The 14,598-nt window shown below is 49.9% G+C and overlaps 7 protein-coding genes across 7 annotated transcripts; 5 read left to right on the forward strand and 2 right to left on the reverse strand.

The window, feature by feature from the left end:
* Positions 1 to 1,793: 1,793 nt before the first annotated feature.
* MGYG_03918 (carnitinyl-CoA dehydratase) lies at positions 1,794 to 2,681 on the forward strand (the record flags this gene model as incomplete). The annotated part of the gene is made up of 1 exon (XM_003173697.1): positions 1,794 to 2,681. One exon carries the CDS (start codon positions 1,794 to 1,796, stop codon positions 2,679 to 2,681), a length of 888 nt encoding a protein of 295 aa, XP_003173745.1.
* Positions 2,682 to 3,341: 660 nt separating this feature from the next.
* MGYG_03919 (ribokinase) lies at positions 3,342 to 4,454 on the forward strand (the record flags this gene model as incomplete). The annotated part of the gene is made up of 1 exon (XM_003173698.1): positions 3,342 to 4,454. One exon carries the CDS (start codon positions 3,342 to 3,344, stop codon positions 4,452 to 4,454), a length of 1,113 nt encoding a protein of 370 aa, XP_003173746.1.
* A 318-nt stretch (positions 4,455 to 4,772) lies between these two features.
* Positions 4,773 to 5,942, reverse strand: MGYG_03920 (hypothetical protein; the record flags this gene model as incomplete). Its single annotated transcript, XM_003173699.1, has 1 exon — positions 4,773 to 5,942. One exon carries the CDS (start codon positions 5,940 to 5,942, stop codon positions 4,773 to 4,775), a length of 1,170 nt encoding a protein of 389 aa, XP_003173747.1.
* A 968-nt stretch (positions 5,943 to 6,910) lies between these two features.
* Positions 6,911 to 7,237, forward strand: MGYG_03921 (hypothetical protein; the record flags this gene model as incomplete). The annotated part of the gene is made up of 1 exon (XM_003173700.1): positions 6,911 to 7,237. One exon carries the CDS (start codon positions 6,911 to 6,913, stop codon positions 7,235 to 7,237), a length of 327 nt encoding a protein of 108 aa, XP_003173748.1.
* A 1,105-nt stretch (positions 7,238 to 8,342) lies between these two features.
* On the forward strand, positions 8,343 to 9,257 carry MGYG_03922 (oxidoreductase; the record flags this gene model as incomplete). Its single annotated transcript, XM_003173701.1, has 3 exons — positions 8,343 to 8,410; positions 8,550 to 8,621; positions 8,696 to 9,257. The coding sequence occupies 3 exons, from the start codon at positions 8,343 to 8,345 to the stop codon at positions 9,255 to 9,257; spliced, it is 702 nt and encodes a 233-aa protein (XP_003173749.1).
* Positions 9,258 to 10,458: 1,201 nt separating this feature from the next.
* On the forward strand, positions 10,459 to 11,721 carry MGYG_03923 (hypothetical protein; the record flags this gene model as incomplete). Its single annotated transcript, XM_003173702.1, has 3 exons — positions 10,459 to 10,561; positions 10,623 to 10,769; positions 10,808 to 11,721. 3 exons carry the CDS (start codon positions 10,459 to 10,461, stop codon positions 11,719 to 11,721), a joined length of 1,164 nt encoding a protein of 387 aa, XP_003173750.1.
* Positions 11,722 to 12,439: 718 nt separating this feature from the next.
* MGYG_03924 (hypothetical protein) lies at positions 12,440 to 14,484 on the reverse strand (the record flags this gene model as incomplete). Its single annotated transcript, XM_003173703.1, has 5 exons — positions 12,440 to 13,610; positions 13,669 to 13,777; positions 13,837 to 13,914; positions 13,971 to 14,280; positions 14,338 to 14,484. The coding sequence occupies 5 exons, from the start codon at positions 14,482 to 14,484 to the stop codon at positions 12,440 to 12,442; spliced, it is 1,815 nt and encodes a 604-aa protein (XP_003173751.1).
* Positions 14,485 to 14,598: the final 114 nt, after the last annotated feature.

Here is a 14,598-nt window from a genome sequence, read left to right on the forward strand (position 1 = left end):
GCAATAATACATCTCTATTAATTGACTGGTTCTATCGTGAATCCCTGTGATGCCAGCTTCTTCCAACACGAACTATAGCTAGGCAATTATAACAACTACAGCGACGGGAAAATCTCCCGGCGGCGATTCAAACATGGGTTACTCCGTACAGCGAATAAATAATAGCAAGGAAGACCGAAGGCCCAAGTCTGACGTACTCACCTAGACTTGGCCCTGCTAGTTGCTTAACTACCCCGTCCCTACTCCGTCCTGCGCGTCGGGTTTCAAATGTCCCATCGACCACGCCCAAGGCGCAAACCGGGAACCGACTGCTTTGTTTGCCTGACCCAGGAAAACGACCGGAGCCGTTAACTAGCTTGCTAATATAACCATGGAAAAGAAAAGACAGGAAGAGAAAGAAGCAAATAAAGAAAGAAAGACAGCGAGTCACCGAGCTCCATGTCTGGTCCGCGAATCATCGAGCTGGGGAACAGCAAGACTCGCCGCGTGAGAAGTCGACTTTATGCGAAGAGAATGAAAAAAAGAACCAATGCTGGAGGTGCATCAGCCAGATTTTCCCCCGCCCGCTGCCTGTCTGTCTCTCTGTTGGCTGCCTGTTCTCTGGTCATGCAGGCATCAGCTACGTGGTTCGCTTTGCATGAGAGCAGCATCCCTGGTGACATCCCCAAAATTCGCGGGATGGCCTGAATCAGACAGCCCGCAGCGGCAGATAACACGACGGATGTACCGCGTATATGTATAACTACTGTGCGTCGTATATACCCAGACATATACAAAGGGAAGGCGGACAGAGACGCAAATTCGAGGCATTCCGAAATGATATCATCAGCCCAGAGGACGATGGCGGGTGGGCCAAGTTACTCCGTCCATAGTTAACTACAGGTCCGCAGAGGCGCCGCGGTACTCTGCCAGAAAGTAGCAAACTATTCGCTGTGACAAGCGTGGTGGAACAAGGATCCCTTTGTTGGAAACCGGATAGCTATTAATAACTTGGCCATGTTATCGACCAAATGTGTGCGGACCAGGACGGAGGAGTTCGCTATACGGGGTACTCGGGACTGCGTTTTGCGCTTTTGCTCTGGGTGTCTCTCCCTATCGGTCGATGGATGGGGACCGTCGTAGCTCTCGACCGTCTGTCTCTCCGGGGGTGTGCAGCGAAGCTGGGTCGACCCCATCCAAGATGGCCATGATATGCACCTAAAAAATGGGGTACGTCAAATGAAACGAGGCCGCTGGGCGAGGAGATTTTGTTCTTATGACCAAAGGCTGAGAGGATTTACGATGTACTCTGTCGCCTAGCAAGCTAAAGCTCAATGTCGACACCAACCTCGGACTTAAAGGTCCAGAAAAAAATAAAACATGAAAAGGCCAGAGCAGAGGCAGTTAGGATGAAGGAGAAAAGGAAAAAGAAAAGGCTCACTGCAGCTCTGTTGGGTAGGCTGTGAAGGTTAGCCTGGTCGCGCCATGCAAGGGTTCAAACCGGCGCAAGAAGTCCCATTGTTCATCGATAAATCACTCGGTTGGCGCCTTTCCAGGTCCATGGTCAAGGGGGGAGGGAACAAGTGAAGGAAGCAAAGAGGAGCAAGAGTTGGCCCAGACAGTTTAGTTAGCCCCAGGTGGCACATTTCGGCTTGTATTTTTTTTGTATATAACAAAGGACCTGTTTTGCTTAAAGTGATGCGGGCGTCCTCCCTGGCCTAATACTTCTCTCTTGACCAGACTTCTACCACACATCTGACACACTGTCATAATAATAATCATATTAATATAACTAATTATCAGATATGCCCGAAATGCCTTCCTCAGACCCGGAGCCCAACTCGATAGTTGTTGAGAAGACAGCAGATGGCGTCACTACCATCGGAATCAATAGACCCGGCAGAAGAAACGCCATCAATCCGCCAACCGCCACGAAATTACGAGCAGCCTTTCTTGACTTTGAAAGGGACTCGAGTCAGAAAATATGCGTCTTCCACGGCATTGGCGGCACTTTTTGCTCTGGCTTTGACCTCAGTGAGCTCAGGAAATGGGATAAACCGACAGAGAGCAGGGATGCAGCCTCTAAACCCGAGAGCAGCGACGGCACCAACAGCAGCAGCCACAATAACGGTGGCAAGAGCAGCATCACTCGCACACACTTTAAGCCAGTAAAGGGCAGAAACGAAGCACCGCTAGGGCCGGGACGAATGCAGATCGAGAAGCCCGTCATTTGCGCTATCTCAGGCCATGCTGTTGCTGGAGGAATGGAACTAAGTTTGCTAGCCGACATCCGGGTGGTCGAAGAGGACGCTATCTTCGGGATATTCAGTCGACGCTTTGGTGTGCCCTTGCTCGATGGCGGTACGGTCCGGCTCCAGGAAATCATTGGCCTAGGCAGAGCACTGGATATCCTTCTCACGGGCCGGCCAGTGGGCGCGACTGAGGCCCTGCATATAGGACTGGCAGCCAAAGTGGTCCCGAAGGGAGACGCCTTCCAGGAAGCTATGAAAATGGCTCGCGCATTGGCAGCGGTACCACAGGAATGTTTGAACGCGGACCGGAAGGCATGCTACCACGCAGCGTATAACTCTCCCTCATTTGAAGACGCGCTGTCGTATGAGTTCGAGGAGGCTGTCAAGGTCAGCGACTTGGCTATCAAGAAGGCCATGAATTTTAATAAACGGGAGAAAGCAAGGCTATGAGGGCTAATATTTCTTTCTATCTTTCTCTCTTGATGACTGACGACGGTTTATGATTGCCTGTGGTTTTGGTACTCGGGGGCGTGGTTTGTGAGCATCTCCTATGGAACGGCCACTGGCGGACGGGTCTGACTTGTACAAAGCACCTTTTTAATTCGTATTGTATCATCTTCTAGTTAGTACTGCTCATCGGGCAGCTTTTATTTTAATGGAACAGGTACCTGGCATCTCGATATCAGCCCCTGGCAGGTTAAGATAAACATCTCTAACTTTCCCCGCTGGTCGGTAACTAACTATAACTATAGAACATGGATCTAGATGCTATTACTTTACTCTGAGGCTCTTGCAGGTGGCCTGACGTGCGCCAAGCGCGCGTCTCTGGCGGCAGACGGCAGTTAAACATGTACAGCGACCTCCAGGAGCAGCTTTCTACCCGTGTATACATCTTGTGCGCCAATCTATACCCGTCAGCGTCGGCGTTTGTCGTTGCTTCGGTAATCCGATACCGACTTCAACGTCTGACCGCGTGGATAGTTAACTAATATTTAAAACTAACTAGTTAAATAATAGATAACCCCACCTTGCTACACCGAGTCGAATATTTCCATCGACAGGCAGAAACAGACAGATCAGTTGGATGCGGCTACTATAACGACATACACTATGGCTCCGTCGATTCGTGTTATCGGTTCGCTGAACGTGGACATGGTCTCCGTGACCCCTCGGTTCCCCGGCCCTGGAGAGACGCTGACGGCAACATCCTTCACGACCAGCCCAGGAGGCAAAGGAGCTAATCAAGCCGTTGCCTGTGGCCGCCTATCTCGATCCCGACCTTCTTCATCCTCTCCCTCGGATGTGCTGGCTAACGTCGAGATGGTTGGCGCAGTCGGCAGGTTAGACGCACATTTCAGCACTTTGCTACAACCGACGCTCTCCAGCTCCGGCGTTAGCACAGAACGAGTACGGACGATAGACGATGAACATACGGGTGTAGCTGTGATTATTGTTGATACCTCTGCTGCTGGGGAGAATAGGATACTGTTTTCACCAAATGCAAACTACACTGGCATGAAACCTACGGATGAAGTGATTCAGCAGTCACTATCAACTCCCTTACCAGACATTATTGTCCTACAGGCGGAAATTCCAATTGATACGGTTATCGGTATCCTGAGAGGGGTGGCAGCTAAGAGAAAACTTCAAAAGGGAGATGTTGAGGTCGTATTCAACCCTGCTCCAGCACCCGAAGGCGGGCTACCAGATGACGTGTACGCATCTGTTGACCATTTGATCATGAACGAGACGGAGTGTGAGTTGATGGCGCCCAAGGAGTTACGGGATAATAGCCTCACTCAAGAAGACCGAAGAAACAAAATTGCTATTCACTTCCATGCTCTTGGTGTACGGTATGTTATCGTCACACTCGGAGCCAAGGGGGTCTGGTACAGTGCCGCTGAGCCTGGTAAGGCTGCTCAGCAGGACATGGGCAAGTGGCTCAGATCTGTCAATGAGGTCCCGGCCTCGAAGGTGGAAAAGGTTGTTGATACCACGGCCGCAGGTGATACGTTCGTTGGTGGTTACTCTGTTCAGATTGCACAGTGGAGAGAACAGAGGAGGGCAACGGGAAAGACTTGTTTGGGTCTGGAAGTAGATGAATGGAAGGATAGACACGGAAAGGTGACTGAGGAGGCTGTTAGATGGGGGACAAGGGCTTCTGCAAAATGTGTCCAGCAATCTGGGGCGATGGATAGCATCCCATTCAGGGACGAAATTTAGCATTATGTAGACCATTTACTATACTAAACTAAGAAATAGGCTCCGCGGGATAGTGATGAAATCAAAGTCTAGATATAGCAGGATTGATAGTGGCACGTGATCGCTTAGAGATGCTCGAGTTGCTAGTACATGGAGAAGTAGACAGTTTCAAAGTAAGTATAGCATTGTTTAGCTATCAGACTCATTATAATGACTATGTCCTTGATCCAACTAGGTCATAATATATGGGTAACCAAGCTTCATTAGGGGTGACAGCAAGGAGAACGTCTTTGAGAATACATTATGAACATGGGGTACAACTGCTTGCTCGCTATTTATTTATGCGGAGGAAGTGACGACTTTCTTCTGGCAAGTTCCAGAGCATCCACCGCCACAGCCACCATTGCAGGCATTGGCACAGCCGAGGGAGTGGGCACTTGCGAAACCAGATGCTTGGATGCTTGGGTCACTCTGGTGGTTGGATTGGTAACACTTTCTGGTTCGGGGATGGTAATCGACGCTGTGGCACTGGAGAACCGCGGAGCACTCGTCCATGCACTCCTTCAAGCTGTTCACAATCGCTCCGCCAATGGGGGAGGTACCGTGTCTCATTCCACAAGTCATCTTGAAGACCTCTCCATGGTCGGTGGTATAGATCATACCATCCGCGTCGGGACATTCCACAGAGCAAAGGGTCTTCTTCTGAACGGGCGCGGGATAAGTTGGTGGATCAATGGTATAGGCAAAGTGATGGTTTTGGCAAGGAACGTTTTTGGTGGCTGGGTCATTTGGGTCATATGGGCCCTGCATAAGGTCACAGTTGCCGTTGGCTTTCTCGAAGTTAACAGCATCACAGCCAGGGGTGGAGCTGCACTGATCAACACAGTTCTGGTAGCTGGTCGAGGACACCCTGTTTTTTGTGGAGGTGAACCAGTTGTGAGTCACACATTCGATCTTGAACCAGCTGCCGTCTGCGGCCTCGTAGACCTTTCCGTTATCAGCATCGCAGTTTGGCGCGGTTGTCGTTTCGAAGGTAGTGTGTCCAAGAGAAGGTCCTCCAGTAGAAGAGCCTCCGGTTCCGGTCCCGGGGCTGGAGCCACTACCGCCAGTGCCTCCGCTTCCCCCACTGAGTGTATCCCAGGGATCAGTTCCTGAATGAGGGCCAGATCCGCCGCTACTTCCACCGCCTGAAGTGCCTCCGCTGCCTCCGCTTCCCCCGCTAAGTGTATCCCAGGGATCGGTTCCTGAATGAGGGCCAGATCCGCCGCTACTTCCACTGCCTGAAGTGCCTCCGCTGCCTCCGCTGCCTCCGCTTCCTCCACCAAGCGTATCCCATGGATCGGAAGAGCCTGATGGCGGAGGAACAGCGGGGGCAGGTTGAGACCCTTGGTCCTTCATGAGGAGATCCCAATCGTCACCCTGGGCATAGACCATCCCATGATAGCTCAAGAGAGCCGAAAGGACGCAAACGCCATTGATGACCCCTGCGTTCAGTTTCAATTGAACCATGGTGCTTAGGATAATGGGCTTAAAAAGTGTAATATATGGTTATAATCAATAGGTGCAGGTGTGCGCTTCTTCAGCCCAATCTTGCCTGCTCATGGGCCTTTTTATAGCCATCATGAAGATATTTCGGCAGGTGTAGGCTTGCATAATAACCGTGAAGCAGGGTTGGGTGCCAATTTTCAGGTTTACGCCACCTAAGCGACGATTGGAATTACTGCCCTCGATAAGCCGGTTATCCGAAGTTCGGTTTGGCAGAGGATATTCTCTAACAAGAACATGAAACTCAATGCCATTCATATCTATGCATATCAAGCCGAATAATGGGAAAGATATGGTCCAACTGAAGGAGTAACATCCTGAGTGGCCGGGAACGTAGATCGGACTGGCCGATCCCGTAGCGGATATTGTGTCTCCAGATTGAGCTTCAGTCATTGAGCAGGAAGTGTTGCGTTACTTTGTAGAGACACATTATTGGTTGCTTGAAATTGTGCTCGCAACAATTATCGAGCACTTTGCCAAAACCTGATATCCTACTCCTCCTTCTCGGCTGAGGAAGGTGATCGAAGACCGGCTCTGCTGAAGATCAATGACGACCACGATCTGGGCTGTCACAATCTATTATTTGGATCTTGCATCTCGAGATGATAGATGCAGATCGCTTTGTTTGCCATGAGATCATGGGGCAAATCTCAACAAGCAGTAGATGATTCCCCGTTTTCGGGTTGTGTGAAGAAGGCGATCCTGCAATATGGATTAGCCCATGGCAAGATATAAAAACTGCCATTGTCCATCGATACGTTTCGTTCTTGTTTATCTCCCCATCGCATCAAAAGAACACTCAGCCAAAAGCTATTATCATTAGCCATCGATTTCCACTTGTGAAGGTGTGTTTCCATCCCACCAAACCCCCTCAATTCCGGGCTTGACAGGCTAACCATCTATTCCCTAGCACAGATATCTTACCAAGAAAAATGCAGTTCACCGCACTCCTCACTGTTGCCTTTGCCCTTATGGGCTCTAGCAGTGCTCAAATGTGGATTCCTTTGAACATCCCGATCCCAAGACCAGCTCCAGCTCGAGCCCCCGCCCCTGCTCCGGCAGCCAATTGCCCACCCTGTCCAGCGGCGCCAGCCTGCCCACCACCACCGCCATGCCCTGTCTCAGCAGCCAATGTTGCAAAAGGCCAAGCAGCCTGCAGCAAAGTCTTCCCAGGCTCCGAGCCAGTGTTCAAAGTTGATGGAAGCCCCAAGGGATGTGCGCCACCCGGTGGATTCTGCACGAAGCAGCTCCAGTGCTAGATTATCAGATGGTAGATCACATCTTGTGGAATTTGCTCGGATGGTATCGGTGGACTTTCAAATGAGCCAATAACCCAATAGTATATGCGGGGGACGCCGTATTCAATATGCCTTCCGTTTCATGTCATTAGACAGGCTAGTCAATGAATATCCGAGCCCAAGCAAACTGCAACTTCGCCTGCTGTGCCATGTAGTTGATAGTTAAATTCTCGAATTTTGTAGAACCTCATCGTCTTGTTCATTAGACCGTAAACTTGTGCGTGGTCTATCAAAAGTGAAAACCAGGCTAGACGTCTGGTCTCACTAAGTTCTATATCACGTGATAACCTCCTAAGAAAATACTTAGGAGCCATGCTTTTTTAGGACTAGCGCGAAGTTTGTTTTGACGTCCAGTCTTGGAAATAGTGAAGATCACTCTGTTCGATGTAAAAAACCGACTGACTTCGAGTGCATGACTTGGACGAAGGATCAAGGTCGCTGACACCGTGTTCATCATACATGACATATTCTCGCCTGATGTCTCTAGCTGAGAAGAATAGAGGGAGGCAACATCTGTCGAATGTGTACAGGGGCTCGTTTTTTGATATCCACCCTGATGTTGCAAAAACCAGGCTCTCATATATTGGTCCTTGGCGTCCATGGATAGTAGTACATATGATGTCTTGCTCGTGGATCGATGCATAATAATGGCTTGCATCGATTCGAATCTTGCCTGGCATTAAAAAGATAATCGCCTGCTTCATTACTGTTTTTGAAGTCGGTAAGAGATCGGTCCTATGGGCAACTGCTACCGGACTAGGACTTGCTTTATGTGGCTTGACCTTTCCTTGTCACCCAATTTTCAGGTTGCTCTTAAACAAGCGAACAGTTATCTTCAGCAGATCTATGATCGCTGTGTAGCAAGCAACATGGAGCTTGCGTGTGGGTTTTCCCCAGGCCGAAATCTTGAAATAGATAGCGAGCTTCAACCAATGGCTAAGCCCGGCAAGGAATGCCGGCTTGTTAACGAGCCTTTGGCTTAGTTATGGGCTAGACGTATATATAACTTGAACGCAAAACCCTCTGACCAAGGTAAGGTGTAAGTCACGGTGTTATTATATTCATGATGTTTTGGACTAAGATACTCGCGGGTCCGCTGCTACTACTAATCGGTTTTTCACAGGCGTCAGGCAAGTATTTCCTCTTATCTCAAGACTTACTATGCAAATGTCTAACGAGGCCCACGTGAAGTAGCTACCGTAAACATTCCATTTTTTCGACCAGATGAATCAGCGAGCTGCGAAGCTCATTCTTACAATGCCTATATAATAAGCCGGGAGCCATTTGTTGCCTACATCTCTTCCTTCGTTTCCAAAGAGGAGACAGATGCCCTTTTGAAAGCAAGGTAAGCTTATACAACGTAAATCTGCCAAAAAGAAATTGATAGGGAAATGCTGACTCGCAAATCGCGGTGGGCAGTGAACACAACTATGAACCCTCCGGTGTGTACAATGCGGGAGGATCTGGTGTAAACGAGAAAGAGCGTTTGTCCGAAGTCGCGTATCCTGGGGATGTGAGCGCTGTCCAGTGCATCGGCAGGCGCGCGCTCGCCTTCCAGGGCTGGTCTCCGTACATCAACATTGAAAGACTCCAGGTGCAACGCTATAAGACCAATGGATTTTTCAAATATCACTATGACTCATTCGGCGAAGGGATGAGCGGAGACAGGGTATCGACGTTCAATATATTCCTTCACGCAAACTGCACAGGCGGCGGTACTCACTTTCCTAACTTACGAATGCCAGACGACCCAAGGTGGTGCGAATTCATCGAGTGCGGCTTGGATGGCTCTAGAGCGGGGAGAACCGGTATTACATTCAAGCCAATTAGCGGTAATGCGGTTTTCTGGGAAAACATCCGGCCTAACGGGGAGAGATATCTGGAAACACTACACGCAGGCCTGGAGATAGAGTCTGGCACCAAGATTGGATTGAACATTTGGAGCTGGTACGGTATCGGCCTCTCTGAAGCCCGGTTATGAATCTGCCGTAGTTGGCTCATTTCCGATCCGACTGTGTCAGGTTTACCTGCCGTGGCTTGAACAGTAAATAATCGGCCCGACGCTGTCGATGGAGGCTGGATGGCTGTTTCGAAGAGCCCTGATTGTCCAACAAGCCCTAGGTACTGAAGGAGATGGCCTTTCGGTGTCTGTATACGCAGCGTCTTTGCGATACTAATGCTGAGCCGGCAGGTTAGGGGGTAGCTTGGAACCTGCATCTGTCAACCAACGAGTCGGTTGTGTACCTAGCTGAATAGTTCTTGATTATGCATGAGCTTTGCTAAATGTACGACAGTGACAGCAGCAGGACCAAGATCTCTCCTAGCCCCTGTCTCCTTTGACTGTCGCACGAACAAGCAATTAATGATTCACGTCGCGACAAGCTGGCACCTGGTGGCTCCCACGCGTCGTCCATCTAGCTATAGTATCAAAACCACCGGAGTCAACTAGTTATAGGTCAGTTCGGAGAAAGCAAAGCGACTGATATAGTAGAAGAGTCGCAATATCTATCATCATGTCTTATTATTATTATTGTTTAATCTTCATCTTCAATCCTCATCGTCGCCTCTGTCTAACCGCCATCGTCACGTCGCGTCGCGTCGCGAAAAACCACTATAACCATTTTGGGACTTCGTGGCTTTGACCTGCATAAACGCCACAAAATCCTCCGACTTCGTTCTGGTCGTATCACCATCAAGCATCTCCGTCGACCAGCATCGCATCTCGCATCTCCTGCTTTGCCGCCCTTATCGTCACGAAATTCACGAAGCGGCACGTATCGAGTGGCTGAGATTCACTGCTGGGTGCTCCCGTATGACGATAGCAGTGCTGGGTCCTGGTTCTCCCCCTTTCGTCCGCCCTCGCTGCGCCATCTCAACCTCCTGCTGAACCGCCCTGGTCGCGACGAGGGGGTCTTAGTCTTGTCCCTCCTATTGAAACGTGCCATCGCCAGGGTTCCGCGTCACTTAGGTCATAGGTCGCGGTCGGCCGGCTGCCTATTAGTGATCGGGCGCCCTCTATATTGCTTGAGGCGCCTCTTCTCTCCCCATCTCGCCAGACATCTTCATCTTCCCAAGCCCTGCGGTGAAGACATCCTGAGAACTCTCGACCATCTCTTTCGATATATAGTCACACATTTCCATATATACGTGCGGAGAAGGATATCCCAACATCTATAGCAGATATGGCGGCAGTATCCTACCCAATGTCTCCCGCGAGGCAGCCCTTTGCAGTCCTTGGTGAGGCAAGACTGCGGACAGCCAACAGCATCAAAAACCAACAGAATGGTAAGAGAAACTCTTGACTACCTCATTCATATCAAGATAAGCGGGACTTACCTTTAAACAGGCGCGACGGCAAAGTCATTGAAGCGTCGACTAGACATGTCAGACACAGCAGACGCTGAGAATATCGACCCTCTTCTCATGGGCTCTCCGTCCAAGCGCAACAAGGGTGGCATCCAGGTGCACCAAGATACCACCATCACCACTAATAGTATTCACATCTTCACCAAGCCAGCCTTGCCTATAAAGATACCAGCAAAGGCGCGAAACAGCAACTCGGAATTCATCCCTCCTGCGCGTCCAATTCGCGGTCAGACGCCTCTCTCTGCTCCTCTCAGAGCACCAGCTGGCCGTTCTCCAAAGTCAAAGGCAAAGAGCGTGAAGGCCTTTGGGCGGCGGTAGCCTTGGCTTCTACCGCGTTGACCCTCCCACCACGAACAAGCGTAGCATGGGCTCGGGTGCCCTTTTCCATTGCCGATGCGCTCAATGGCACCTTCACCGTCTCTCGTCCAGTTGTCGAGTCAGCCTCATCCACCACGGCAAAGACAAGACGCCCAAAGGCATGGGACTTTGAAATTCATGCTGACACCGAACAGGATGAGATGGCAAACCTGATGGAGCACTCGACTTGCGTTCTTGACATCAGCGACGACGAAGAGAAGCAGGCACGCGAAAACAGAGGCAAGGAGAACATTCCTCCCCCTGCTAGTGGGAACAACGAACCTTCTACTACCCAGCGGACATCAGCCACTGCCCCTAGGAATGTAGAAATGGGAGATGAGCCTCGTTCGCCTTTGGGTGAACTTGATGTGAAGGCCTTCGTCCCTGAAGGCGAAGATATTAACGGTATCGTTATCATCCCCGAGGACGAGGATGACACGTCTGCTGAACAGAACCCTACCGTCGGCCCTACCGAGAAGTGCCTGGATACCACCACAAAGCAAGAGTCTAAGCCTGTTGTTCAGTCAGAATCCCTCTCCAAGACCAAGATCTCCGCTCCGCTTGACTGCACTGCTCCAAAGAGCCAAGTTAAGGAGCCGGCCAAGAAGGACACATCCGCCACCGAGATAAAGATCTGGGAGAGCTCAAGTGAACCTGAGGAGGCATTTGCCACCGCGGAATCTGAGCAGCCCGTTGAACCAACTGATCCCTTGTCATCCTAATCGCCCCGATATCTTAGGATGATTGACCCGTGATGACTAGTTTCTTCTCCTGTTTCCTTTTTCTCTTTCCTTTTTCTTTCCGGGCGTTTTGGACCGGCGTTGCCTTTTCTTTTCTTGCCTTTCAAAATGGGTATCTTCTCCTTCGGTGTTGTGGGTATCTCTTTTTTTCTAAGGAGTTCATGGCCTGCCTTTCTTCTTTCCTTTCACGTCAGTCCTTTGTTGTTTTTAACTGTATCTCTCTACCCCAAGCTTAGCTCCTACTATATTCCCATCCCCTAATCCATTGCTCGCCTCAGTTCTGCGCTTGTTTGCTTGATCTACCATCGACTACTTTAGTTTTGCTTGCCTGCCTGCTTGCCTACCTGCTGCCCGTTGTCTAAGTTACCGCAATGACCGTGATGTTGAATGTCCATGTTTGTTTACGCAGCGTTTTGAGTCAAAGTTAACCCGTAGCAACACGATGGCCATGATTTACGAGGACAAGAGCTGAAAGCGTGAACGACGGAATGTGTGTGAAATGTTGATTGATGATGAAAGCTGCCGTTGAAACTTTTTATTTTGCTGCTTTTTCCCATTTGACTTTGCAACGATTTGTTGCCACAGCGTAATGTTTGAACTCCCCTTGTAATTAATACCTGTCTCTGCTTTAGTGTTTGTATCGTTCAATAAAAAAATGAGCTATTACTCTTACTCGACAGTGCCTGATAAACGGAGACATTTACGATCCCTTCGTGGTTTCAACACCAATATCTACCTCCCCTTCATCGTAATCTTCCATCTCTTCATCTTCATCCTCCTGATCTTGCTCGTGCTCCTCTCCCTCCTCCTCCTCCTCATCATCCTCCTCCTCATCCTGTTGATCATCCCATTTGACTCTCTTTTCACCTTTCCGTAAAGACCCGGCCGCTCCCTTGAACCTCTCCCTCAACTTGTCCATTTTCCACGGCACATTGCGAGTCACTGCTCGGATCTCTGTGAGTAATTGCGATGCAACAGGCCCCATCCCACCCCTAACCAGAGTTAACTTATTCAAATCCTCTTCTGAATCCACATGACTCGGCAGACTCAGTAGAGGCAGCAGCTCCTGCTCCGAAGGCCAGTCTGTTCGGCCTTCCATCATCATAGTCATTTTCATACGCATTATTGTGCGCGCTATTGAGAGCGTAACGTTACCGTACCAGCCGCATGAATAGATATCGCACTTCTCCCGGGAAGGATGGGCGTCAGGGGACGAAGGATCAAGTAGCCGGGCAATTATAGGGTCTTCAATGTCAACTATCATCCATGTTTTTCCGTCTTTGGATAGTGGTGGTTCGCCAGTCCAAACATGCGACCTAGCGAGCGTAGGATCGGTGTTGTTTTCGTATGATAGGCGAGGAATGGTAAGTCGTCTTCCCGACAGTGGGGTGGTTGTAGTCGAAAATTGAGCGTTTGGGTCATTTTCCTGCTCCCGTCCCTCTGCATCCGCTGAGACAGGGAATAAGCGGAACATCAGCGTTTGATAGATTCGGTAATCAGGTGAGGTCCGGGGATCAAAGCCGAATTTGAATATGGCATCTCGCCAGGGGCCGGAGCGGAAGAGGTACCCAACATAGGGAATTGCGAGACGAAGGGCGTACTTTCTCTCGGGTGTGGGCAGCTTGTTACGAAGGGCACGACGTGTCCAGGCTGGTCTCTCATCAAAGAGTGCGCGGAGGGCAGCCACGGTGTCGTGGACAGTCGGATCCTGCTCTGAAAGTGGCGGACAGTTCGGTCGTGGCTCCGTTGGTACCGCCGATATGTCGTAAGATATAAGGTGGGTAGGTATCTTTACTATTCGTTGGGTGTTGGAGGTTGTAACTTGGCCGGATGGGTCAATTGAACGCTTCACTGTTGGGTTTTGTCGATAGCTGTGGGCTTGTTAGAACATGTTTAGAGTCTGATTATGACGTAATGGAGTCTACTTACAGGTATTGGAAGGCAACGTCGTTGTTACTTAATGCTGGAGGTGGAATGATATCGACGTTAGACGTAGCCCCCTTTGAGAGGTCAAGTTCAAATTTTTTCAGTTTTTCATCTCCAATACAGAGTCAGTAGGCACCACAACTGATGAAGATGAGCATATTTATCACTTACACTCGAATGGTAGTATAGTCTCTCGGAACTTTTGTACGAATGGGCTCGCCGTCGTTGAGTATGCGAAGTCCGGCAGTCCTATATCCAAACCATTAGGATTAAGCTAAAGTAGTAAAGTTATGCACATCACATACCTTTAAAAACGTGTGTTCGATTGACCTGTCCAACGACATCTACTTGATATCGCCCGGCATCCTCTCGCAAACGCTGAAGAAGGCCTTGAGCGTCTAACTGGTCGGGAGGCGAGGTGGCTATACTTCTATGGCTATCGACAAACGGGTCCTGAGAGCCTCGTTTCCGCCTTCGTCCCGTCCTCTTAGGTACAGTGACCTTGAGAAGAATATTGTTTGTCTGTTTGCTTGTTGACCTTATCGGTCTGCTCATGACATCTTCCGGATTCAACATGAGACTCAACGGCGAGTCTCGGTTTGATGAATCAAGCATCTAGCAGGCAAGTTAGCAGGCGTTAAAAGGCCACGAGTAAATGGCTGATTGCCTTACTTCTGATATTGCCGCATGGCCCTGGAGGGTATCAATGGCCTTGTCAATATTTTTCACTACACATGGGTGCTCTACGCTGACAATATCCTGGGAGGGTACTGTATACCATGGAGCGCTGCGCTCGCCACCAGCGTTTTCATGAGACATTGGGTATCAATTCCGCGCCTGTTTAACGTTTTTCAGCCGTATAAAACAAGAGACAAGATCTTTATTGATCGTATAGCCCCTTGTTGGCTGCCGTGTTAGCGCTGCAGGGAGGTC

The sequence above is a fragment of the Nannizzia gypsea genome, genomic scaffold (genome assembly GCF_000150975.2).
Source record: "Nannizzia gypsea CBS 118893 supercont1.3 genomic scaffold, whole genome shotgun sequence".
Lineage (NCBI taxonomy): Eukaryota > Fungi > Ascomycota > Eurotiomycetes > Onygenales > Arthrodermataceae > Nannizzia > Nannizzia gypsea.